The sequence below is a fragment of the Hyperoodon ampullatus genome (genome assembly GCF_949752795.1).
Source record: "Hyperoodon ampullatus genome assembly, chromosome: 17".
NCBI classification, from domain to species: Eukaryota; Metazoa; Chordata; class Mammalia; order Artiodactyla; family Ziphiidae; genus Hyperoodon; species Hyperoodon ampullatus.
Window position 1 is genome coordinate 62433663 of NC_136930.1, and position 25324 is coordinate 62458986.

The 25324-nt window shown below is 38.7% G+C and overlaps 1 protein-coding gene across 3 annotated transcripts in view; it reads right to left on the reverse strand.

Moving 5' to 3' along the window:
• The window catches only part of ATAD2 (ATPase family AAA domain containing 2), a gene marked incomplete at its 5' end in the record, with an annotated part of 67952 nt that overhangs the window by 17896 nt on the left and 24732 nt on the right, over positions 1–25324 (reverse strand). For 2 of the 3 annotated variants that reach the window (XM_079722617.1, XM_079722615.1), the window contains 9 exons: positions 106–238; positions 582–896; positions 1954–2044; positions 3146–3305; positions 7715–7803; positions 8679–8853; positions 15809–15924; positions 16166–16274; positions 19052–19159. In XM_079722617.1, the coding sequence (XP_079578743.1) occupies positions 106–238; positions 582–896; positions 1954–2044; positions 3146–3305; positions 7715–7803; positions 8679–8853; positions 15809–15924; positions 16166–16274; positions 19052–19159 (1296 nt within the window). The remainder of the gene's footprint in view (positions 1–105; positions 239–581; positions 897–1953; positions 2045–3145; positions 3306–7714; positions 7804–8678; positions 8854–15808; positions 15925–16165; positions 16275–19051; positions 19160–25324) is intronic. The other variant, XM_079722616.1, reaches the window with a different exon arrangement.

Genomic DNA, 25324 nt, shown 5'->3' on the forward strand with positions numbered 1-25324 from the left:
AAGTCAATTGGCTGGCATCTTTTATCTTTTCAAACATCATTTCATTTAGTTTTAGGGAATTTACACGAGAAAAAATATATATATTAATTTTCAAGGGAAGTGTACCTATTCAAATGAAGAAAATTAAAATTTCCTTTTGCCTTATTAAAGGATTTTTGAGAAAGTCCATTTTCATATACGGATGGAACATCATCATCACTGTATGCCAAGTCACTTTCTAAAAGAGGACAAGAAATATCTATAAAGTAAACAAAAAAGTGTGCATTAGTAACTTTTCTGAATTACAAAGCAAATCTTCATGTAATGCCTCAGTTAGCAAACCAAGGAACTTCAATGACATTTTTTTTAAGAATCAAAAATGTTTGTGTAGATATAAATAACAAGTAAATTCAAATAATGCATTCCAAACTTAGATTAAGTCTAGGGCAATCCGTGAAGTAAATTTCTTTCAAATATCTAGGCAAAGCATGACCAAATTCCTTTCAAGAGGCTCCTTTATAAAGAAACATTACTGTACAGGGATGTACAAACCATTTAGTTTTACTGATTATGAAAACTAAATGGTCAATCAAGTCTCATACCTGAGTCTAATGCCTTTTTAGTTCTGATTTCCGCATGTGGAAATACTCTCTGCAGACCTTCTAAGATCTTTTGAACAGTGTTTTGCAGGAGTGGTTTCACAATGGTGCACAGTGCCTGGCCAGGTGATGTCACAGCTCTTTGGGAGGCTGGTATCATCTTTTGCATAGCTACCTCGAAGTCCTTAGCTGAGATATTAATTGAAGAGAGATCCAACTGAAGTTTCTCACTGGTGGTATAGATCTGTGGGTAGCGTCGACGCAGAGCACACAAAGCAGCCTCAGAACATATTGACTTAATATCTGCACCACAGTATCCTATCCAAGGCAACCAAAAAAAATTTTTTTAAGTAAACCACCACCCTATTAGCTTGACCATGGTTAAAAGAAAATTAAAAATCCGCCTAGCAATATAGTAGCAAAATATTTAGGAGTAATAAGGCTAAAATGTCTCTCATTCCCCCAGTGAACTTACATGGTTGACAATAACCCTTAACAAATCAATCAACTTTTGAGAGTGAAATATGCAGGCATGAAGTAGAGCACAGGGGTCAAGAGCACGACTTTTAAAATCAATCAGGTTCAAATTCCAGTTTGTCATTTACTAGACGTGTGATCTTTAGAGATTTATGCTCTCTTTATTCATTTATGATCTCTCAGCCATTTCTACATCTGTAAAATGGGGATAAAGCTACCTACTTCGCAGGACTGGTGTAAGAATTACCTGAAATAATACATGTAGAACGCTTAATAGGATAATTAGGAAAAATGTGAACAATTAGTAAAAGATCTAACTTCATTCTGAAATTCCCTGACAGCCAAAATATCAATTACCTCTATGTAATATCTAGGATTTTATACGAAGAAAACAGGACTTCCCTGGTGGCGCAGTGGTTAAGAACCTGCCTGCCAATTCAGGGGACATGGGTTCGAGCCCCAGTCCAGGAAGATCCCACATGCCACACAGCAACTACACCTGTGTGTCACAACTAATGAGCCTGTGCTCTAGAGCCTGCGAGCCACAACTACTGAGCCCACGCACCACAACTACTGAAAGCCTGCACGCTCGCATGCCACAACTATTGAGCCCGCATGCCTAGAGCCTGTGCTCCGCAACAAGAGAAGCCACCGCAATGAGAAGTCCGTGCACCACAACAAACACAACAAAGAGTAGCCCCAGCTCATTGCAACTAGAGAAAGCCCGCGCACAGCAACGAAGATCCAACACAGCCAAAAAAAAAGAAAACATGCCAGAAACTATAAATAAGAAACAAATATAATTTGCATTTCTTTAAACATAACCTTGGCAAAACTACAACTTATTCCGTCTTTGAAATGCATTAATATTTCTTTTAATGCTTAAAGCAATGTTTACCAACACAGTTTTCTGCTAGTTCTTCTAGAAATATGTCCAGTGGTTTAGGATTCCAATCCCTTGTGTGAATCTTTAGAATTTCTTTTCGAGCCTACAAATAAAAACAGTTAAATTTTTCTATAATAACAAAGCACTATTCAGATTAATTTCAATTTAAAATAATTTATCTAAAATTTTAAAGATTTTAATACCTAATATAAACAGAAATATGAAACAGTAAAAATGAAGAAAAAAGATGTATTTGTAAGAGCTTGAGGATTTTATGTTAAACAGATCTACATTTATAGCTCAAGCTCTGGTCATCATAAATGTGAATGAGAGATATTAAGTAACTACTGGACTATTGTTTATTCTGGTACATATTAAGAACTGTTTTTAAGAGTACTGACAGCTCTACCCATATTTTCTACTTGGTTCTCAAAATATTAGGCAGCTTTAAAATAACTGCATAGGATTATATGGTTGTATTGTGAAAAAAGCCAAGGCTAATGAATTGGCTGAGGATTGACTGTTAGGCCACGTGCTCTGAATCAAAATAAAGCTGTATAATTAACATGCAGAGGTTGTGCTCAAATTGAAAGAATTTTAAGAGTATTTCTAGGGAGGCACTATTTTATTAAAAAAAAAAAAAAAGGGGGCATGGGGTGGGGAGTTCCCTGGTGGCCCAGTGGTTAGGACTCAGAGCTCTCACTGCTGTGGCCCGGGTTCATCCCTGGTCGGGGAACTAGCATGCCACAAGCCGCGGGAACCAAAAATATAAAAAAATAAAAAAAGAATAAAAAATTATCCAAGTTATTTTCTTTAAATAAAATAATGCCTCCCTAAAAATACATACATACAGGGGCTTCCCTGGTGGCGCAGTGGTTGGGAGTCCGCCTGCCGATGAAGGGGACACGGGTTCGTGCCCCGGTCTGGGAAGATCCCACATGCCGCAGAGCGTCTGGGCCCGTGAGCCATGGCTGCTGAGCCTGCACGCCTGGAGCCTGCGCTCTGCAGCGGGAGAGGCCACAACAGTGAGAGGCCCGCATACAGAAAAAAAAAAAAAAAAAACATACATACATATTTGAATGTTAATCATACAACTTCGTTTCAGAACATACAAAACTCAATCTTCAATTTTTCCCTGTACCAAGACTTGTTCATGATAAAGGCAATCAATTTTGTCAAAATGTGAGTGATGTTAAATTCTTACATCTTTATCAGGTAGGCTAAAAAGGAATTCTCTGTCAAAACGACCAGGCCTTCGTAAAGCAGGATCGATAGAATCCAGTCTGTTGGTAGCACCAATGATGATCATTTCTCCTCTGCTGTCCAATCCATCCATAAGAGCTAGCAGGGTGGAAACAATTGAACTAAATTTAAAAATAAGAGAGAAGAGATTAATTGTATGGAAGCTGAACACATCATTTCTTTTTTTTGCTAAGATTTAATACATTAACTGTGTGACTGAATTTTCTCAGAGCATTCCACTACTTTCAATAAGCTTTTTAAAAAGAAAATCTGTAAAATAACATACTACATGGCACATAGACATTTAAAGTCAATGGAAAACACAGTTTTTAGAATGCTACAAATGGATCCTGGAAGCCATTTCATAAAGCATAATTTCACATAGGAACTTTAGAGTTCTCAAACAGGGATACAACAGCAAAAAAAATACAAGTACTAGGCAGACAAACAGAAAGTAAAAATCATAAAATGGTTCATTGTGTACACATTATCAAAGGACCCCCAAATAAAACAGAATATACATAAAGCATAAAAACATAGGATTTGGACTTCCCTGCTGGCACAGTGGTTAAGAACACCCCTGCCAATGCAGGGGACATAGATTCAATCCCTGGTCCGGGAAGATCCCACATGCCGTGGAGCAACTAAGCCCGTGAGCCACAGCTACTGAGCCTGCGCTCTAGAGCCCATGAGCCACAACTACTGAGCCCACGTGCCACAGCTACTGAAGCCTGCATGCCTAGAGCCCGTGCTCCACAAGAGAAGCCACTGCAATGAGAAGCCTGCGCACCACAACAAAGAGTAGCCCCCGCTCGCCGCAACTAGAGAAAGCCCGTGTGCAGCAATGAAGACCCAACACAGCCAAAAATAAATAAATAAAATAAATAAATAAATTTATTTTTTTAGAAAGGGTTTTAATTATATTTTAAACTTTTCATTATGGAGAGAGAATAGTAAAACAGTCTCCACATCTTCATCACTCAGTTTCAACAATTATCAGTATTCCTTTTTTGTCTTCACCCAATAGCTTTTAAAAAAAACCACCAAACAAAAAAACTCAGATCATTTAACCCATAAATATTTCATGTTAAGTACTTCACATGTATATTTCTGAGGATAAGGACTTTAAAAAACTCCCACAATACTATGTCACCAATGTAAATGACACTAATTCCAATTTCCCTGATCGTCTCAAAATATCTTTTTACATTTGATTTGTTCGAGCCAAGATCTACACACATTACACTTGGTCAAACATCCCTCAAATCCATAACAGTTCCCCATCACCCTTCCCTCACTTTTTTTTTCTTCCTCCATGCCATTTATTTTTTGAAGAAACTGGTTCATTTGTTTTGTAGAATTTCCCTCCCACATCTGGATTGAGCTGATTGCTTCCTGATAGGCTCATTTAACTTGTCCTCTAGCTTTCATATTTCCTGTAAACTGGTAGTTACATCTACAAGCTTAATAAATATAGATTAAACTATCTGGGATAGCATATTTCACAGGAAGATACCATGTATTTCCTACTGTATACCTCAGGAGGCAAGTGATACCATATTTTCATTTTTAAGATCAGTAGGTTGGGTTTAGTTGAGGTGTTATCAGCTTACTCCACTCATCATCAACTTTACTATTAACGTTTTCACCTTATCTGCTTTCATAGCAGCCACTGATAATTATTGCTTAGATCAAGGTTTCTCAATCTTAGCACCATTGACATTTTGGGCCAGATAATTCTTTGTTGTGGAGAGCTGTCCTGTCCACTGTAGGATATTTAACAGCATCCATGGTCTTCACCCACTTGAAGCCAGTAGAGCACCCCCCCCCCCAGTTGTGACGATCAAAAATATATCCAGATGTGTCCTCTGGGGGGCAAAATCACTCCCAGTTGAAACCCATAGGTCTTGATCCACTATTTCATAAGGGGTTGCAAAATGGTTATTTTTCTAATTCAATAATTTCCTTTGTGTTTATTAACTGTGATTTTTCCATAGAGAACAAAGTTCTCTTTATCATTATTATTAAATTACTCTGAATCATGGTTACAGGACAGGATAAAGAAATGGTTGATTCATTCTCTTCATCAATTTTCAGAGTAATGAGTCACTGTCTTAGCAACCTTTGGAGTGACCAATTAAGTTCTTTTTTTTTTTTTTTTTGCGGTACGCGGGCCTCTCACTGTTGTGGCCTCTCCCGTTGCGGAGCACAGGCTCCGGACGTGCAGGCTCAGCGGCCATGGTTCACGGGCCCAGCCACTCCGCGGCATGTGGGATCTTCCCAGACCGGGGCACGAACCCGTGTCCCCTGCATCGGCAGGCGGACTCTCAACCACTGCGCGACCAGGGAAGCCCTAAGTTCTTTTTTTAAAAGAGATCATTAAAAACTGATGATTTCTGTGTACTTGATACACTTCAATATACTGAGTCTCTTAAATATGAGACTCAGTATACTGGGTCTCAAATTGTCCCGTCTTTGGCCAATGGAAACCCCTTCAAACTGGCTATGTCACTCTGATATGACCCCAGTAGTCTTTGATTGCTTCTTCACTTCCAGGAATTACAATATGTTCCAGGCTTGTCTTGCTATTTCCCATCTCAGTTCTGCCTAACACCTCCTCTGCTAAAGAATCCTAGTATTTAGAGATCACACTCTGAGTGCTAAGGGTATGAATTGCCGCTGGATTGTGATTGTTTCTAGGCCTTTTTAGTGCCCAGATATAGGAATCATTTTTTTCTTTACAAATAAAATTCATCATAAGTTCATACTGGCATTTCTAATTCAAGTAAAGGTTTGAGGGGTTTAATTTAACTTACTTTATATTTGTATCCTCTTTTCTTAGGCTAAAAATCTTATTTTCTAATGCATTCACATAATACCTTATTTGAATTATCCTACAATTATTACCAACAATAAGATAAAGAGGATAGTTTAATCATGTTCAATGTGCTAACTTCTAAAAAAAGCTAAATTTGGACTTCCCTGGTGGCGCAGTGGTCCACCTGCCAGTGCAGGGGACATAGGTTCGAGCCCTGGTCCAGGAAGATCACACATGCCACGGAGCAACTAAGCCTGTGAGCCACAACTACTGAAGCCCGCGCACCTAGAGCCCGTGCTCCTCAACAAGAGAAGCCGCCGCAATGAGAAGCCCACGCAACACAATGAAGAGCAGCCCCTGCTCGCCACAACTAGAGAAAGCCCGCGCGCAACAACAAATACCCAACGCAGCCAAAAATAAAAAATATAAATAAATAAATAAGTTAAAAAAAAAAAGATTTACTCTCTTAAAATAAATAAATAAACAAATAAGCTTAATTTAACAAAAATGTTTTTCTCTCAGATTTTTTAAGTCTTTGGAAAAAACAAAAAACTAAATTTCTCTTTAAAATATATATTTGAAATGATAAGTGCTTGCTAAAATTATTCTATATTTCTTGTTAAAATTTCTTCAATCCCTTTTAGAACTGTTCCAAAATACGGTAAGTAGTCAATTACTTGATTGCAAAGTGATGGTCATATTGTTAAATATATTTTTCCCTATCAACACAATGAATACAGTATGGCTGATAATGAAATGTGTCATATATAAAAAGTGTGTATGATTATTGGTAGGGTATGTGCACACACAACTATTTTTACCATATAGGAGTAAACATTTTAATTTACTCAGAACAACAAATAAAATTTTATAGTATCAAGTCAAAGAAGGGGACCAGAATATAGTAAATGTTGTTAGGTGTTAGAAAAGCCAAAGCCTACCTATCACTCATAATTTTATGTCTCGTTTCTCTTTTATATTATCTACAATAAAAAACAATACTGGCATAATGAAAACATGCAAACATTTGCTTTTGGGTATCCCAAATTAATTAAATAATTACATTTAAAAAGAAGCTGTGAAAAACTGAAGATGAACTAGGATTAAAATGAATTTAGATTCAAGTTGAGTCAGTGGTACTAGGGAAAACTGCTCCCTTGGGTAAGCAATTATCACAGGGGAGATGTAACTTTGCCATTCTGAAAATCAGGAAGTTGGGCTAGTACTAGGGGGGAAAAAAGCATCTGAATTAGTTGGCAACATCTAAAAGATATTCAACACAAAAATTTGAATATAAAATTTAAGAAAGAAAATTTATTTTTCAAGTCTGAGTCAGCTTTTGCACTTCAGTAATAGGCTGGAGCTAAAAACAATTGGCTTTGCTCTTCATGATTGGGCACTCAGCCACATTTCCCAGACCCACCCTTATCACTGGCCTGCCTCACTCATTTTATTTGCCTTACCTCACTGGCCAATGGGCATTTAACTCTGTATCACAAGTTAAATCTATAACCAATACTGTGCTTGAGAACACCCTACCCTTTAGAACAGGTTCACTTTTTCTTTTTCTTCTGTACTATACATTGGTTTCTACTACCAAACAACACTGGTTTATAAACTTTCTTTCACCATCTAACATTCCGTCCCTCATGCAACATCAATACTGCTCAGAATATAGGAAGAAAGGCAGAAGTACCATCAAGCAAGTTTTACCTGTGAATTTGATCTTGCCTGCTTGACCGTACTGGAGCCAGACCATCGATTTCATCAAAGAAAATAATTGATGGGCGCATCTGATAGGCCTAGGAAGCAAGTCCAGTGATTGCATGTTATCATGAAAAGCTTCAAATACACAGAGTTAATATAAACCATTTTAATCCATTTTCATTCCTACTTGCTTATAAGAAGTTTTTAAAAATATAAACTCAAGAACTATGTTTTAAGGATTCAGACATAATAAATTATAACAGCATACAATTTAAGTTTATTTGCATTTTCAGCTGGAAACATTCAATATACTCCACTGGTTATATCCCTCAGATTTCATACAGCTACAATTATTGGGACACAAAAAATATCTACTGAAGACCAATTGTCGAAACAAGACAAAGAATAGAAGACAGTGACATAGCTTTCCTCCATGTCAGGATGAAAAAAACATTTAATAAGATGCCATAGTTTAAAATCTATTTCAGTAAAGTCAAAAGAAAAAAAACCTCAGTGAATCTACAAAGAGATATAAAAGCATTTGCAAAAATATGCCTCAGTAGCTAAGAATGTTATTATCTCACAACTTACTGTCAATACAATTGGGATATGAAACTGAAAGCCGCTCTAGGGCAGAGCTAATCTTCAGCTCGTATACTGAAACATAACTCACTACTGTCGTCTCTTTTAAGTGTGAGACTACCACTCTGTCTCTAGTCTTTAGATATGAGACCTAAGACTCCAAAGAACTTAGACCCAATTATTCCTTCCTCTTTTTACTATAAAACTGTTCATCATATGTTGGTGTAATCATGACATGACAAAGGAAAATAATCTAGGAAGAGTATATATTTGGTATAATTATTATGAGTTTATTTCTATGAAAAGTGATTAAATGCAAGGTTTATCCAATCCTTATACTCAATCTACACTGATTACAGATCTATATAGGTAAATTTTAATATCATACCTGATCAAATAGCAATCGCAGCTGTCTTTCAGATTCTCCTACCCACTTACTCAGACAATCAGCACCTTTCCTCATGAAAAATGCTACTCTTTTATCCCCTTGACTGCATTCATTGGCAAGTGCTCTAGCAACCAGAGTTTTTCCAGTTCCAGGTGGACCATAAAACAAACAACCTCTGTAAAAGAATAAGTATTATTTTAGTACTACACTGAAAAATAGACCAAACAAAAAATTAGAAACCAATTTCATGAATACATTTAATGAATAAGAATGTAAGTAAGACAAGTGAAATATCATTTCAATCCACAAAGCACAACTTAAAACCTAGGAATTAATATTCATACTATAAAATTAATATTGAAACTAAATAAAACCCTTTATGTGAAACATATTTTCTTTCATTCATTCATCATGCTCATCATATTATCTTATCTTGCATAAAAGTTATGATTGAAAAGACCTGACTGTTTAATTTTATAACATATCAGGGGAAAGAATAGCAGATTTCATGTATAATCTTCGGTCTGAGCACCAGTAACATAACAGCAAAAGTTTTGCAAGAAAACAGTGGGAATGAACACAAGAGAAAATAAGATAAAAGAAGAGAGAACTTGAAGTAGTGGCTGGGTGACAGGGACTAGGACAACACAAAGAAGTCAAGATAATTTTTGGCGACATCACTGTATTGTCATAGGGTAATGTACAGCTTTTTCACATATTTCCAAAGTTATTCACTGTTCTCAGGACAGAATTCTGAGAAAATGGGTTATATTCATAATCTTACTAGAAATGATCATCAAATAACTGCTCTTGAAAAGTTAAGGAAGATCCCAGAAAAACAGAAATGACAAAATAAGAATGGCAAAAAAAAAAAAAAAAAATCACAAGTGATGGATACAATCTATTCAAGGGCTTCCCTGGTGGCGCAGTGGTTGAGAGTTTGCCTGCCGATGCAGGGGACACGGGTTCGTGCCCCGGTCCGGGAAGATCCCATATGCCGTGGAGCGGCTGGGCCCGTGAACCATGGCTGCTGAGCCTGCACGTCCGGAGCCTCTGCTCTGCAGCGGGAGAGGCCACAACAGTAAGAGGCCCACATACCGCAAAAAAAAAAAAAAATCTATTCAAAGTCAAGAAAAAAATAAAAGAAAAATAAGGGAATTCCCTGGCAGTCCAGTGGTTAGGACTTGGCGCTTGCACTGCCAGGGCATGGGTTCAATCCCTGGTCGGGGAACTAGTATCCCACAAGCCGTGCATCGCAGCCAAAAGAAAAAGAAAAATAATAAGAAACGAACATAATCAAATGCAGATGGTAAAAAAACAAAGCAATTGTTAAGAAAACAATCAGACAAGTAAGTGAAATAAACCAGAGATTTCAATGTACAAAAGTCAAGACAGAAACAGATTTTTAAAAATATATCTATGTTTGGGCTTCCCTGGTGGCGCAGTGGTTGAGAGTCCGCCTGCCGATGCAGGGGACACGGGTTCGTGCCCCGGTCCGGGAGGATCCCACATGCCGTGGAGTGGCTGGGCCTGTGAGCCATGGCCGCTGAGCCTGCGCGTCCGGAGCCTGTGCTCCGCAACGGGAGAGGCCACAACAGTGAGAGGCCTGCGTACCACAAAAAAAAAAAAAAAAATATATATATATATATATATATATATATAGTTTTTTAAAAAATATATCTCACAGTAATCTTATTTGTGAGACGGTATCTTAAAGAAAAAACTTAATGATTCCCATAAAGAGGAAGCAATGAGATGTTCATGATATTGACATCTGTGATAAAGAAAACAGGAGAAAACAAAATAGCCAAAAATAGCAGAATCAATTAAATAAAATGTGATACATCCACAAAATGGAATATTATTCAGTCATTAAAATAGAAAGAGAACATACCATATGAAAATAGTTTAATGTAGTCATATATTGATTTTTTATGAGCAGAAATGTAAGAAAGGGGAAATGTAAGGAAGGGGAAATGAAGAGAAAAAATTGAAGGAATCTGTTGTTTAATTTTTTTACTTTAATTTTTAAAATTCAAGTATAGTGGATATAAAATATTAACTAAGCTACAGGCATACAATATAGTAATTCACAATTTTTAAAGGTTATATTTCATTTATAGTAATTAGAAAATATGTGCTCTATTCCCTATGTTGTACAACATATCCTTGTAGCTTATTTTATACCTAATAGTTTGTACCTCTTAATCCCCTACCCCTATATTGCCCCTCCCCAATTCCCTCTCCCCACTGGTAAGCATTAGTTTGTCCTCCATATCTGTGAGTCTGCTTCTTTTTTCTTATATTCACTAGTTTATTGTCCTTTCATATTCCACACATAAGTGATATCATACAGTATCTGCCTTCCTCTGTCTGACTTATTTCACTCAGCATAATGCCCTCCAAGTCCATCAGTGCTGCTGCAAATGGCAAAATTTCATTCTTTTTCTATGGCTGAGTAGTATTCCATTGTGTATATACATACCACATCTTCTTTATCCATTCATCTGCTGATGGACACTTAGGTTGCTTCCATAACTTGGCAACTGTAAATAATGCTGCTATGAACATTGGGTTGCATGTGTCTTTTTAAATTAGTGGGTTTTTTTTTTCAGGTATGTACCCAGGAGTGGAATTACTGGGGCATATGGTGGTAGTTCTATCTTTAGTTTTTTGAGAAACCTCCATACTGTTTTCCACAGTAGTGTACCAATTTACACTCCCACCAACAATGTATGAGGGTTCCCTTTTCTACACATTTTCCCCACATTTGTTATTTGTGTTCTTTTTAAAATAAATTTATTTATTTATTTATTTTTGGCTGTGTTGGGTCTTTGTTGCTGCATGCAGGCTTTCTCTAGTTGTGGCAATTGGGGGCTACTCTTCGTTGCACTGCATGGGCTTCTCACTACAGTGGCTTCTCTTGTTGCGGAGTACAGGCTCTAGGCGCATGGGCTTCGGTAGTTGTGGCTTGTGGGCTCTAGAGCGCAGGGTCAGTAGTTGTGGTGCATGGGCTTAGTTGCTCCATGGCATGTGGAATCTTCCTGGACCAGGGCTCGAACCCATGTCCCCTGCATTGGCAGGTGGATTCTTAACCACTGTGCCACCAGGGAAGCCATATTTGTGTTCTTTTTGATAACAGCCATTCTGACAGGTGTGAGGTGATATCTCATTGTGGTTTTGATTTGCATTTCCCTGATGATTAATGATGCTGAGCATCTTTTCAACTGCCTGTTGGCCATCCGCATGTCCCCTTTGGAAAAACATCTATTCAGTTCTTTTGCCCATTTTTTAGTCAGGTTGTTTGTTTTTTAATGTTGAGCTGTATGAGCTGATTATATATGTTGGATATTTACCCCTTATCAGTCAGTCATATCATTTGCAAATATTTTCTCCCATATGTTGTCTTTTTGTTTTGTCAATAGTTTCCTTTGCTGTGCAAAAGCTTTTAATATAACTAGGTCCCATTTGTTTATTTTGCTTTTATTTCCTTTGTTTTAGGAAACAGATCCAAAAATATATTGCTATGATTTATGTTAAAGAGTGTTCTGCCTAGGTTTTCCTCTAGGAGTTTTATGGGTTTTGGTCTTACATTTAGGTTTTTAGTCTATTTTGAGTTTATTTTTGTATATGATTTTAGAGAATGCTCTAATTTGTTGTTTCTTTTAAAATTCACTAAATCAGTTTTTTTTTTTTTGGCCACAACCTACAGCTTGTGGGATCTTAGCTCTCTGACCAAGGATTAAACCCGGGCCCCCAGCAGTGAGAGCTTGGACTGCCAGGGAATTCCCTAAAATTCACTAAATCACTTTAACTAGGTACTTTCAACATTTCCTGTAAGCAGTAGATTCTATTATTTATTATTCATATCTTTTACATTTAAAAAAATTTTTTGGAATTTACTCAATGTTTAACTGTAATTGATTTATGGTACATAACTTTTATAATGGAAAAGGGGAAAAGCCTACTAATTTTAAAACGTTTACTTAGGGACTTCCCTGCTGGTGCAGTTGTGAAGAATCCTCCTGCCAATGCAGGGGACACATGTTCGAGCCCTGGTCTGGGAAGATCCCACATGCCACGGAGCAACTAAGCCCATGAACCACAACTACTGACCCTGCGCTCTAGAGCCTGCATGCCTAGAGCCCGTGCTCCGCCACAAGAGAAGCCACTGCAGTGAGAAGCCCACGCACTGCAACGAAGAGTAGCCCCTGGTTGCTGCAACTAGAGAAAGCCCACGCACAGAGCGTAGCAATGAAGACTCAATGCAGCCAAAAATAAATAAATTAATTAATTAAAGATAAAAGTTTACTTAAATCAATGTTTCCATAGAGCCTGATTCAGGGAGAAAAATTATATAAGGAAAAGGAAATCAGGGACTTCCCTGGTGGCACAGTGTTCAAGAATCTACCTGCCAATGCAGGGGACACGGGTTCGAGCCCTGGTATGGGAAGATCCCACATGCCACGAGAACCTAAGCCCATGCGCCACAGCTAAAAAAAAAAAAAATTCCACAAACAAGAAAAGAAAAGGAAAAGGAAACCAGGAGCTAGGGTTTAAAAACTGGTTGGTAAGTAAGGTATAAAAACTAGAGGAAAAAGGAAGGGGATAAAAAAGTATGGTGATATAGAAAGTTCAGGAGTGGACTTCCAGTTAAACATGACAGACTGACCACATGGTTTTATCTGTGCGCTCTCCATTAATTCTGCTAAAGCACATAAAACAAAGTGAACAACAAAAACAGATGATAGTACTTGAGATACCCCAACAAAATTTTGTAAGTTAGAATGCAGATGACATTAGAGACCTGAAAAAGCTAAAAATCTAGAGAAGCACCCAAAAAGAAAGCTAATTTGCAAAACCCCTTTCACAATTTAGAGGCAGCTTATCTCAAGGCAGGAGTGAAGGGTGGGGGTGAAAACAGGAGGAAGTAAAACATTCTTAAAGAACAGTGAGACCACCCTGATCTCCCTTTTCCGTACCCTGTGCAGGCAACTTGCTTGGATGGTTTACTTTGTAGTAGAGGACAAGATGAGCTGCTGCAGGAATTAACTGTAACACGTCATACTTAATGGTGGAGACTCCTAACCTGTGCTCAGGTCTACTGCTAAAATGCTGGCAGTCAGGCGTCACACAGAAAACTTGAAGATGCATCTCTTGGTGGGCGGATGGAGGGAACCCTCCTAGATATAGACTTTGAGAACTTCTGGTAGAAGAAACATCCCCACTAGTTACCCTAAGGAGAGGCCTACCAGTTAAGCCCAACTAGCAAGCTTTTAAAAATATGCTTCAGGGCTTCCCTGGTGGCGCAGTGGTTGAGAGTCCGTCTGCCAATGCAGGGGACACGGGTTCGTGCCCCGGTCCGGGAAGATCCCACATGCCGCGGAGTGGCTGGGCCCGTGAGCCATGGCCGCTGAGCCTGCGCGTCCGGAGCCTGTGCTCCGCAACGGGAGAGGCCGCAACAGTGAGAGGCCCGCGTATCGCAAAAAAAAAAAAAAAAAAAAAAAGCTTCACTCTTAAACACCAACAGAGAGCTAAGGGTTACTAGAGATTTAAGGAAAGCCTCTAACATCAAGACAAACCAAAATCAGAGAAAAAAGGTAAGAAAAGCAGATTAATTTAGAAGGTCTAACGCTAAACTGATATGAAAGGGAAGAGGAAAAACTGGAGTGAAAAAATTACAAAAGAAGTAAAAAAAAAAAAAAAAAAATTCCCAGAAATCAAAGCCATGTTTTCAGATCACAAAGGCACAGCACAACAGCACAAGGGGTGTGTGGGGGAGGAACATCAACAGAGTGTTGGTTACATGACCATTCTCAAAAATAAAATAAATAAAAATAATCTCCCATGCACTCTTTTCCTCAGGCTATTCCTAGAATGTGCTCTACCAAAACACAGCTATAAACCAAGAAGGTCTTAGTTGAATCCAGGAAGCTAGGAACCCAGCACTGCGAGAAACACAAAGGAAATCCCATGAAGATGGTAATGGGAAATCCCAAGACTTAGCTGTGCTACAAGACTAACAGCAACCAGTCCAGAGGGAAGCAGAAGAACAAAGGCTCCAGGAAGATGTTTCTAGAAAAGTAAGGAGGAGCCAATAATTATCTGATATCTTTAACTATACTGAGAAGAGTTTTACAGCTCTAGCAATAACTCTGTGGGTGAAAGGATAAGTATATATAAAACTAAGTACCAGGGCTTCCCTGGTGGCGCAGTGGTTGAGAGTCCGCCTGCCGATGCAGGGGACACGGGTTCGTGCCCCGGTCTGGGAGGATCCCACATGCCGCGGAGCGGCTTGGCCCATGAGCCATGGCCATTGAGCCTGCGTGTCCGGAGCCTGTGCTCCGCAATGGGAGAGGCCACAACAGTGAGAGGCCCACATACCGCAAAAAAAAAAACAAAAAACAAAAAAACTAAGTACCAAGTCCCTACCTCCTCGCCGGCAAAAATTAAAGTTGGTGGGGAGAGGAGAGATATAAAAGAGGAAATGCAGTTATATAATACATGGCTAAACTGCAAGAAATATTTACATAGTCATAAAGCAAACAGTGAAAATCAAGTTTATCTATATATAAACAAACTACTGGAAATATTGAAGGGGGAAAAATGTGTGTGTGTGGAGGGTGGGGAAAGTAAGAGTCAAACAGTCATTGTTCACAGAAGTCTATATATTATGTCTAAAATAGAAAAAACAGAGAAGGGACTACTACCATTTTTTCTTTGTAAAACTTATAGTACTATTTAACTTTTAAAATTACATATAATCAACTATACTTCATTATAAAATAAAATAAAGAATATATTAAAAATTACATACATGTATTACTTTGACATAAATTTAAAACTAAATTACAAAACTGAAAGAAAAAAAGTAAAGAGTATGTATGAGAGGAATTCTACTAAATGTATGAAAAGCCATGGAAAACGATTTTTTTTTTAATGGAGAATCAATTTTGAAACCATTTTTCATGTTAAACATTAAGAAAGTAAAAATACTCGAAACACCCAGGATGTTGCAGGGCAAGTATAACAAATTACTGTAGACTGAAAATTTTCAACAGAGAAGCATTATCTTTCTGGACATAGCATAGCTCATGTTTTGGCTAAAATAAAATGTATAATTAAATTACCTTGGAGGTTGAATTTTGAATTTTTCAAAGACTTCTGGATAAAGTAATGGAAACAGCACCATCTCTTTTAGAGCTGCAATATGATTAGCCAAGCCACCAACACTATCAAATCGCACCTGGTAATGGAAGGGAAACATTGATGTTCTTAAATTTGGAATCAAAATTAAAATCTTACTCCATTCCCAAACTACCCAAGCCACACACAGTCAGCTGAGTAACAGGATCTTAGTTGTGGCCTAAAGATTAAAAAAAGAAAGAAAAGAATCTATAAAGATTAAAATTTCTGATAAAACAATTGATTTCTTTTTTAACTTTAAACTGAAACAAAAAAGATAATACATTTCAGACTGTACTCACTGAAGAATCTAGTTGCATTGGATCAACATCAGCAAGGCTTCCTCCAATTTTCATTCGATCTTTATAAATACCTTTTAATTCATCTTTCCGAAAATTTAGTGGGAGGCACCTATTTTAAAAAGATTAAAAAAAAAAAAACCATTCATCGACCCCTCTTCCTTCCCCAAATTCCATGTTAGAATATAGACATTTTTCTTAAGAATTTAAAAAATTTCAAATGGGGAAATCATGAGATTATGTGTTTCAAGTTCCTCATTTTCTTTAGAGGTTGAGAACTTAAGTGTTAGAAATATTTATATGTGAACCTTTATTATTAAAGATATACAATCAAATGAAAATGCCAGTTTTCAAGATACCACAGGAACATAAAGTAATTCATGGTTCAGAATTCAGAAAGTATCAATATACATTATAATAATCTTGTCTGACCTACAGAGAGTTTACCATTTGCCAAACACTGTTTTAGTTTAGGTGCTTTACATGTATAAATTCATTAAATCCTCACAATATTCTTATGAGGTAGGTATTATTATTTCCCCAATTTTAAAAGAAAACCGAGACACAGAAAGGTTAACTGTAATGCCCAAGATCACGCAACTAGTAAGTGGCAAATCTAGGAATCACATACAAGCAGCATGTCTCCAGATCTGCAACAACTCTGCTACTATACCTCTCAGCAAAATACTCATAGTCCACCAGCACCTGGATCCATATCAATCCTTTCAAGCAAGAATGAATCACTACTTTCCTAATTACTTTCAAAAACAGTTACGGTAGGTTACAAAAAATACACCTAGAAAAACCTGCTTGTTTTATAGCTGGAAGAATGAAAACACTTATGTTAAAAGTTAAGATACTTGTAGCAGAATGCCTAAGCAAAAAATGCCTGCTGCAACTGAACACAAGTAAAAGCACACCATGCTCACCCCAAGTGACAATTCTTGCTAGTCTCAAACTCCACCAGGAATTTATACTGCAAAGTCTAAGATGGAAAAGTTTTCAGCTGTGGCTTTTAAAAAGATATTTCTTAAACAATTCTTAATAGAACTGCATAATAATAAAAACCATAGGATTGGGACTTCCCTGGTGGTGCAGTGGATGGGACTCCGTGCTCCAAATGCAGGGGGCCTGGGTTCGATCCCTGGTCAGGGAACTAGATCCCACATGCATGCCACAACTAAGAGTTCGCATGTCACAACTAAGAAGCCCTGGAGCCACAACTACAGAGCCAACGTGCTGCAACTAAGGAGCCGGCGAGCCGCAACTAAGGAGCCTGCCTGCCACAGCTAAGACCCAGGGCAACCAAATAAATAATTAAAAAAAAAAGCCATAAGGTTAGATGCACATTTTTATGAAATGAAGGCAAAGTACATAGCTTTAGAATGATCTCATTGCTGTCCAATAGATATGAAATGCAAGCCAAAAATGTAATTTAAAATTTTCTATTAACCACACTAAACAAAGAGTAAAATTAATTTTAATAATGTATTTTATATATCCCAATATATCCAAAATATTATCATTTCATCATGCAAAATCAATATTTAAAAAATTAAGGTATTGGGGCTTCCCTGGTGACGCAGTGGTTGAGAGTCCGCCTGCCGATGCAGGGGACACGGGTTCATGCCCTGGTCTGGGAAGATCCCACATGCCGCAGAGCGGCTAGGCCTGTGAGCCATGGCCGCTGAGCCGGCGCTTCCGGAGCCTGTGCTCCGCAACGGGAGAGGCCACAGCAGTGAGAGGCCCGCGTACGGCAAAAAAAAAAAAAAAAAAAAAAAAATTAAGGTATTGGACTTCCCTGGTGGTGCAGTGGTTAAGAATCTGCCTGCCAATGCAGAGGACACGGGTTTGAGCCCTGGTCCGGGAAGATGCCACGTGCCGCAGAGCAACTAAGCCTGTGCGCCACAACTACTGAGCCTGCGTTCTAGAGCCCGCAAGCCACAACTACTGAGCCTGCGTGCCACAACTACTGAAGCCCACGGGCCTAGAGCCCATGCTCCGCAACAAGAGAAGCCACCGCAATGAGGAGCTCACGCACCACAACGAAGAGTAGCCCCCACTCACTGCAACTAGAGAAAGCCCACGCACAGCAACGAAGACCCAAGGCAGCCAAAAATAAATAAATAAATAAATAAGGTATTTTACATTCTCTTTTTTGTACTAAGTCTTTGAAATCCAAGAGTGCATTTTTTACAAAAACTGATAGTATATCTCAATTCAGATGAGCTACATTTGAAGTGCTCAATAGCCGCATGTGGCTAGCAGCCACCATATTGAATGGGGCAGAGCTAACATGATGAAAAAAAGCAGCATAGAACTTAGGATACAAAGAATGACTGGATTGCATGCCCCTTCGATTATTATGACCCAACTGCTTTAACAAGCGTTGTCTTCTACCCTAAGAATATTATATTAGAATCCAGGCACTGCATTTTTCATTTACCCACCCATGTTCGTAAAATGGGAATAATCCTTGCCCTGTTTCTATAATTATTGTGAAAATCAAATGAGTTGATTTATTACATGTGAACTTACACTACGAGGAGTTGTGAAATGAGTTAACCTTTCAATTTTCCTTAAGAGTTCTACAATCAGAATTTATTATCATTATACATGGAAAAAATATATTTTCAATGAAAAAAATAGTTATTTCCTCAAGTCAGTGCTTACCAAGCACCATTTTGGTTTTACAAGAAAACATATGTTCTAACCTATTATTAGTTTCAACAGCAGATATTTCAAACAAGATGACATTCTGGTTTATATATTAACCTGGCATATAATTTTTTAATTCAGCCAAGTTGCACCTGTTCCCAAATTATTCATCTTTCTTTACACTTAAAAAAAAAAAAGCTGGTAGCTTTAAAGGAATCAACATGCACTAACCTGTTGATAGCTCTACTGCGGCTCCTTTTTCTTCGCCTCTCAAAGTGTTGTTCATCTTCAGAACGGGAAGATGAAATAGAGCCACTACTGTGGATTGCATGCCTTCGCCTAAAGAGGAAAACTGAAATCATGATGGAGGAAGGCAGGAGAAAAAGGGCATCTTAGGGGATGTAAACATTAGAAATACCTAATAATCCAAAAATGTGTATCATAAAATTAATACATTTGCTGAATCAATGAAGTAAGCTTTGTTGGTTGAATCTTTTGAAGGGAATAAAAGACTTAAACAACTGAAAAGGGAAAAAAAGATAGGAGGCTGTGGTAGAGCTGACAATCAAATGTTCATTAAGACAAAACATGGTCCAAGCAGGGTGACTTCTTATTCTTAGTCTTAATATAAATCAGTTACCCTCAAAGAGAAAGGCGGGAGAAAGAGGGTTTTAGAATCTTTGTGACTGTAATTTTAGAAAGTATTTTCAACATTATACTACATATAATTTACACTTGGAAGGGAATCACCTATTTTGAAATGTCAAACAACCTTAAAAGGAGAACAAGAGAATTTTTATGTAAACCAAAGGGGATCAAGAAGGGTTAAAAAATGCTAAGAAACTGTGAGAAATGAGATGGTCTTTTATCTATAGTATATCCTCAACTCTAAATTCACAACTGCCATTTAACAGTTGTGTAAATGTGGATGAGTTAACTCAACCCATATAAGCCTCAATTTTCCCACTTAAAAAAAAAAAAAAGACTTCCCTGGTGGCACAGTGGTTAAGAATCCGCCTGCCAGGGGGCTTCCCTGGTGGCGCAGTGGTTAAGAACCTGCCTGCTAATGCAGGGGACACGGGTTTGAGCCCTGGTCTGGGAAGACCCCACATGCCGTGGAGCAACTAGGCCTGTGAGCTGCAGCTACTGAGCCTGCGCGTCTGGAGGCTGTGCTCCACAACGAGAGGCCACAATAGTGAGAGGCCTGCACACCGCAATGAAGAGTGGCCCCCGCTTGCCACAACTAGAGAAAGCCCTCGCACAGAAATGAAGACCCAACACAGCCAAAAATAAAATAAATAAATAAATAAAATAAAAAAAAAAAAAAGAATCCGCCTGCCAATGCTGGGGACACGGGTTCAAGCCCTGGTCCGGGAAGATCCCACATGCCGCGGAGCAACTAAGCCCGTGCGCCACAACTACTGAGCCTGCGCTCTAGAGGCCGCGAGCCACAACCACTGAAGCCCACGTGCCTAGAGCCTGTGATCCGCAACAAGAGAAGCCACTGAAATGAGAAGCCCGCGCACCTCAATGAAGAGTAGCCCTCACTCACCACAAGTAGAGAAAGCCCGTGCGCAGCAACGAAGACCCAACACAGCCAAAAATAAATTAATTAATTAAAAAAAAAAAAGATAAAAATAGGGCTTTCCTGGTGGCGCTGTGGTTAAGAGTCTGCCTGCCAATGCAGGGGACACGGGTTCGTGCCCCGGTCCTGGAAGATCCCACATGCCGCGGAGCCGCTGGGCCCGTGAGCCATGGTCGCTGAGCCTGCGCGTCCGGAGCCTGTGCTCCGCAACGGGAGAGGCCACAACAGTGAGAGGCCCGCGTACCGCAAAAAAAAAAAAAAAAAAAAAAAAGATAAAAATAATCAAAATCTTAGGCTGGTTGGTAGTATCGAATACAATGCTGATATATGTGGAATCTAGAAAAATGGTACAGATGAACCTGTTTGCAAGTCAGAAATAGAGACACAGGGCTGCCCTGGTGGTGCAGTGGTTGAGAGTCCGCCTGCCGATGCAGTGGACATGGGTTCATGACCCGGTCCGGGAGGATCCCACATGCCGCGGAGCGGCTAGGCCAGTGAGCCATGGCCGCTGAGCCTGCGTGTCCGGAGCCTGTGCTCCACAGAGGGAGAGGCCACAATAGTGAGAGACCCGCATACCGCAAAAAAAATAATAAGAGAGACACAGGTGTAGAGAACAAACTTATGGACACCAAGGGGGGAAAATGGCGGCTGGGGTGGTGGTGGTGGGATGAATTGGGAAATTGGGACCGACATATATACACTAATATGTATAAAATAGAAACTAATAAGAACCTGCTGTATAAAAAATAAATAAAATTCAAAAATTCAAAAAAAATACAATGTTGAGTGTTGCAAATACTCAAAAAGTTTTAAAATCACTTCTGCCTTTGGACAGTTGCAAAGACCCACAGAATAAAAACAGAATCTGGCTGGGAAAACCTTTAATCATTCTACTGGCTCAGGGTCTAGAGCATTTCCTGAGTCAGAGTACAATCATGGTTAAGTAGGCATGTCCAAAAATATAAAAGGTTCACAATCTATTAGCTGCAAAATTGAGGTCCAGAATCTTATACCTAAAAAAAAAACTCTGAAAACAACTTTTTCCATTATTCACTTAGCAGCAAAACGTGACCTGAAATGTCGTAAAGGCAATTCAAAATCTCTATTTGTCCTGCTTACTATGATTATTCATACATTTTGCTATAAAATTAATATATCTGAGTATACAGTGCTGGCCCAGACACACCTACAAATGTTAATATTGCACATTATATATGTTGTATGTTTTCTTTGTAAATCCCCCCCCCATCTGAATTCTGAGATATAAAGCAGCCCCAGGGTTTTGATCAGGGGTTGTGGAAACACAGATATAAGTGAGAAAATAATCCTTCACCATCTACCCACTCAAACACGTCCAAAGACCATATTTGTGATCTGCCTGTAAAACCACCAAGTACAAGTCTGCAGTTTTATATGAAAGACTAACTTATTTAATACTACATTAATATTATAAATAGAATCTTACTTATAATTATGTAATATACATAATTGTGTGTGAATTCAGTAGGTATTCACATAATTAAGACTAACAATTAATAAAAAGGACGAACATTTACTAAGTGTTTCTTGTACCAGGTGGCTGACATATTATCAAACTTAATCTTAACTAAAACTGGACAAGTACGTATTAGTAGGCTCATTATACAGTCGGGGCCAACGTGGCTCATAGTTTAAAGAACTTGCTTAAAATATAAGAATTAGTCAATGATGGTATAATTCAAAACCTTTGTCTATTTTTTTAAAAATCCACGTTCTGTACACTACCACACTGATGATCTCTAGTTGTTTATTTCATAAACCAATAAAGTTATAAGCAAACAACAAAACCTTGTGGACTGACAAAGTTTCCAACGTCTGATGTGCAACGTAGGGATTATTTTTGAACATTATAGTTACAAACGCATATAGAACTTAACATGTGCCAGATACTATTTTAAACATTTTATAGGTATTAACTCACCTAATTTGCACAATACTATGAGATAGGTGCTACTGTCTCCATTCTACAGATCAAAAAACTAAAGCATGGAGAGGATAAATAACTTGGAAAAGGTCACTAATAAGTAAGTGGTAGAGCTGAACTCACAACCTAGGCAGTCCTAGTTCTTCAAAATTACACTGTAGAAAGGCCATTATTTCAGTTAAAAAAAATTCTAAATACATATACCCACATTCACTTTTTCTTTTTTCCATTTTACTAATAACTTTTGAAAAATTTGGCACAGACAGCACTGGACCAGCACTTTGAACCCAACCAGAGTGTCTAGAGTTGCCAGTTCCAGTTCCTTGACAACCAGTAACATGTACTTTGTAATACCGGTGAAGCAACTGTGCTATTTATGTTACCTTCTTGTTTAAAGGTGCTAGGCTTGTTCCAGAAACTCCAAACTGAAGCTAAAGAGTAAACCTTAGATGACTAGAGGTTAGCAATCACAAGAAAGAAAGAAAATCCTACTTAAAGGCAGCATTTCTGAAGTTCTGCTATGTAAGTATGCCAAAGACCCTTCAAAAATCCTACACTGTGGCTGCAAGTTTCACTAAGAGCAATGTTCAAACAACTCTTTGGATGTGTGCTTTCTTCCCCTGCCTAAGTAGGATATAAATGATAAACAGAAGCTGGTCTCTTCAAGAAAAAGTAAAAAGACTAATAAGCCAAATGACTACCATTAAAGTTGTTAGAAGGAATGAGATGTTAACTCCACCATGGTGAAGAAATTGGAAAAAAAAAAAGGTCTAAAGGGCTACATTTAAAAGATCAGGTAATAACAAGTGTTAGTAAAGGTGTAGAGAAATTGGAACTCTAGTACATTGCTTGTGGAAATGTAAAGTGCAGCAGCCATTTTGGAAAAACAATCTGGCAATTCCTCAAAACATTAAATATAGTTAGCATCTGATCTAGCAATTCCACTTTTAGGTACATACCCAAGAGAAATGAAAACATTTGTCCACACAAAAAGTTGTACATGAATGTTCATAATAGCATTACTCATAATAGCCAAAAAGTAGAATCAACCCAAATGTCCATCAACTAATAAAGGGATAAACAAAGTATAGTATATTTACACAATGGAATCTTATTTGGCAATAAAAAGGAATGAAGTACTAATACATCCTACAATGCGGATGAACCTTGAAAATGCTATACCAAGCAAAAGAAGCCAGTCACAAAGAATTCCACTTATATGAAATACCCAGAATCTATACGGACAGAAATGAGAACAGTGGTAGGTTAGGGCTGGAAGGATTGGCGAGTGATAACTAAAGAGTACAGGGTTACATTTCTTTTTTCTTTTTTTTTGGTCACACCGTGCATGTACGGGATCTCAGTTCCCCGGTCATGGATGGAACCTGTGCCCCCTACATTGGGAGAGCAGAGTCTTAACCACTGGACCACCAGGGAAGTCCCCAGGGTTACTTTTTGAGGCAAGAAAAATGTTCTAAAACTGTGGTGGTTGGGATTTCCCTGGTGGTCCAGTGGGTAAGATTCCACTCTCCCAATGCAAGCGGCCCCGGTTTGATCCCTGGCAGGGGAAATAGATCCCGCATGCATGCTGCAACTAAGAGTTCGCATGCCACAACTAAGAAGTCCACATGCTGCAACTAAAAGATTCCACATGCTGCAACAAAGATCCCGTGTGCCACAACTAAGACCTGGTGCAGCCAAAATAAATAAATAAATAAAATTAATATTTAAAAAATAAAACAAAATTGTGGTGATAGTTGCACAACTCAGTGAATAAAAACCATTGAATTGTATACTTTAAATGGGCCAACTATATGGTATGTGAATTATATCACAATAAAGTTGTTATCAAAAAGTTTAAAGGGAGTTATCAAAACCAACACCAAGGTAATTAAGTCAAATAATGTGACTCAGGGTACAGATTAAATCTCTTGGTTCATAGTTTAAATGAGTCAGAATCCTCCACTAGTCCGAGATCCAAGGGCAGGAATTCTGACTTAAGTCATTTTTATATCCATAGTACTTGGCACATAGTAGTACTCAAACATTTGTTAAATAATAGGAGGGGGAAAAAAATCCTGTACGCAAGGAGCTATGCAATAACATGAGACACTCTCCATAGAGAAAGAGTATACCCTGTGAACCAAATATGGGAACTCAAGCACCAAAGTGGCAAAAAAAATTCCTACCTACTGCGATATATCGTAGGTGGTTATTACAGAAGTAAGTCAATCAACAAGCATGTTAATTCCGGAAATATAAACACATTAAATATGGGAAAAGAAATTAAATTTCAAAGTAACTGCCAGCCTCTCACTTCTGTGGGATCAAACATAGGCCTGTTGGGCTTCCCTGGTGGCGCAGTGGTTGAGAGTCCACCTGCCGATGCAGGGGACACGGGTTCGTGCCCCGGTCCGGGAAGATCCCACATGCCGCGGAGCGGCTGGGCCCGTGAGCCATGGCCACTGAGCCTGCGTGTCTGGAGCCTGTGCTCCGCAGCGGGAGAGGCAACAGTGAGAGGCCCACGTAACGCATAAAAACAAAACAAAACAAACAAACAAAAAAAACATAGGCCTGTTTTGTGAGTCAGTCAACCGAGACAGCTGCCCTGGGCCCTATGCTTGATGGGGACTCCAGGGAGCACTACACCTTACTCTCCTTTTCTGAAGATCATTAAATTACACTATCAAAATATTGGTCTTTAACAACATCCTATAGGACCTATGAAAAGTACCGACAGCATGGCCTCTTTTCTTTTTTTTTTAATATTTTATTTATTTTGGCTGCACCGGGTCTTCGTTGTGGCACGCAGGATCTTTGTTGTGGCACGCAGGATCTTTGTTGTGGCACGTGGACTTCTTAGTTGCAGCACGCAGACTCTTAGTTGCGGCATGCATGTGGGATCTAGTTCCCCGACCGGCTATTGAACCCAGGCCCCCAGAACTGGGAGCGGAGT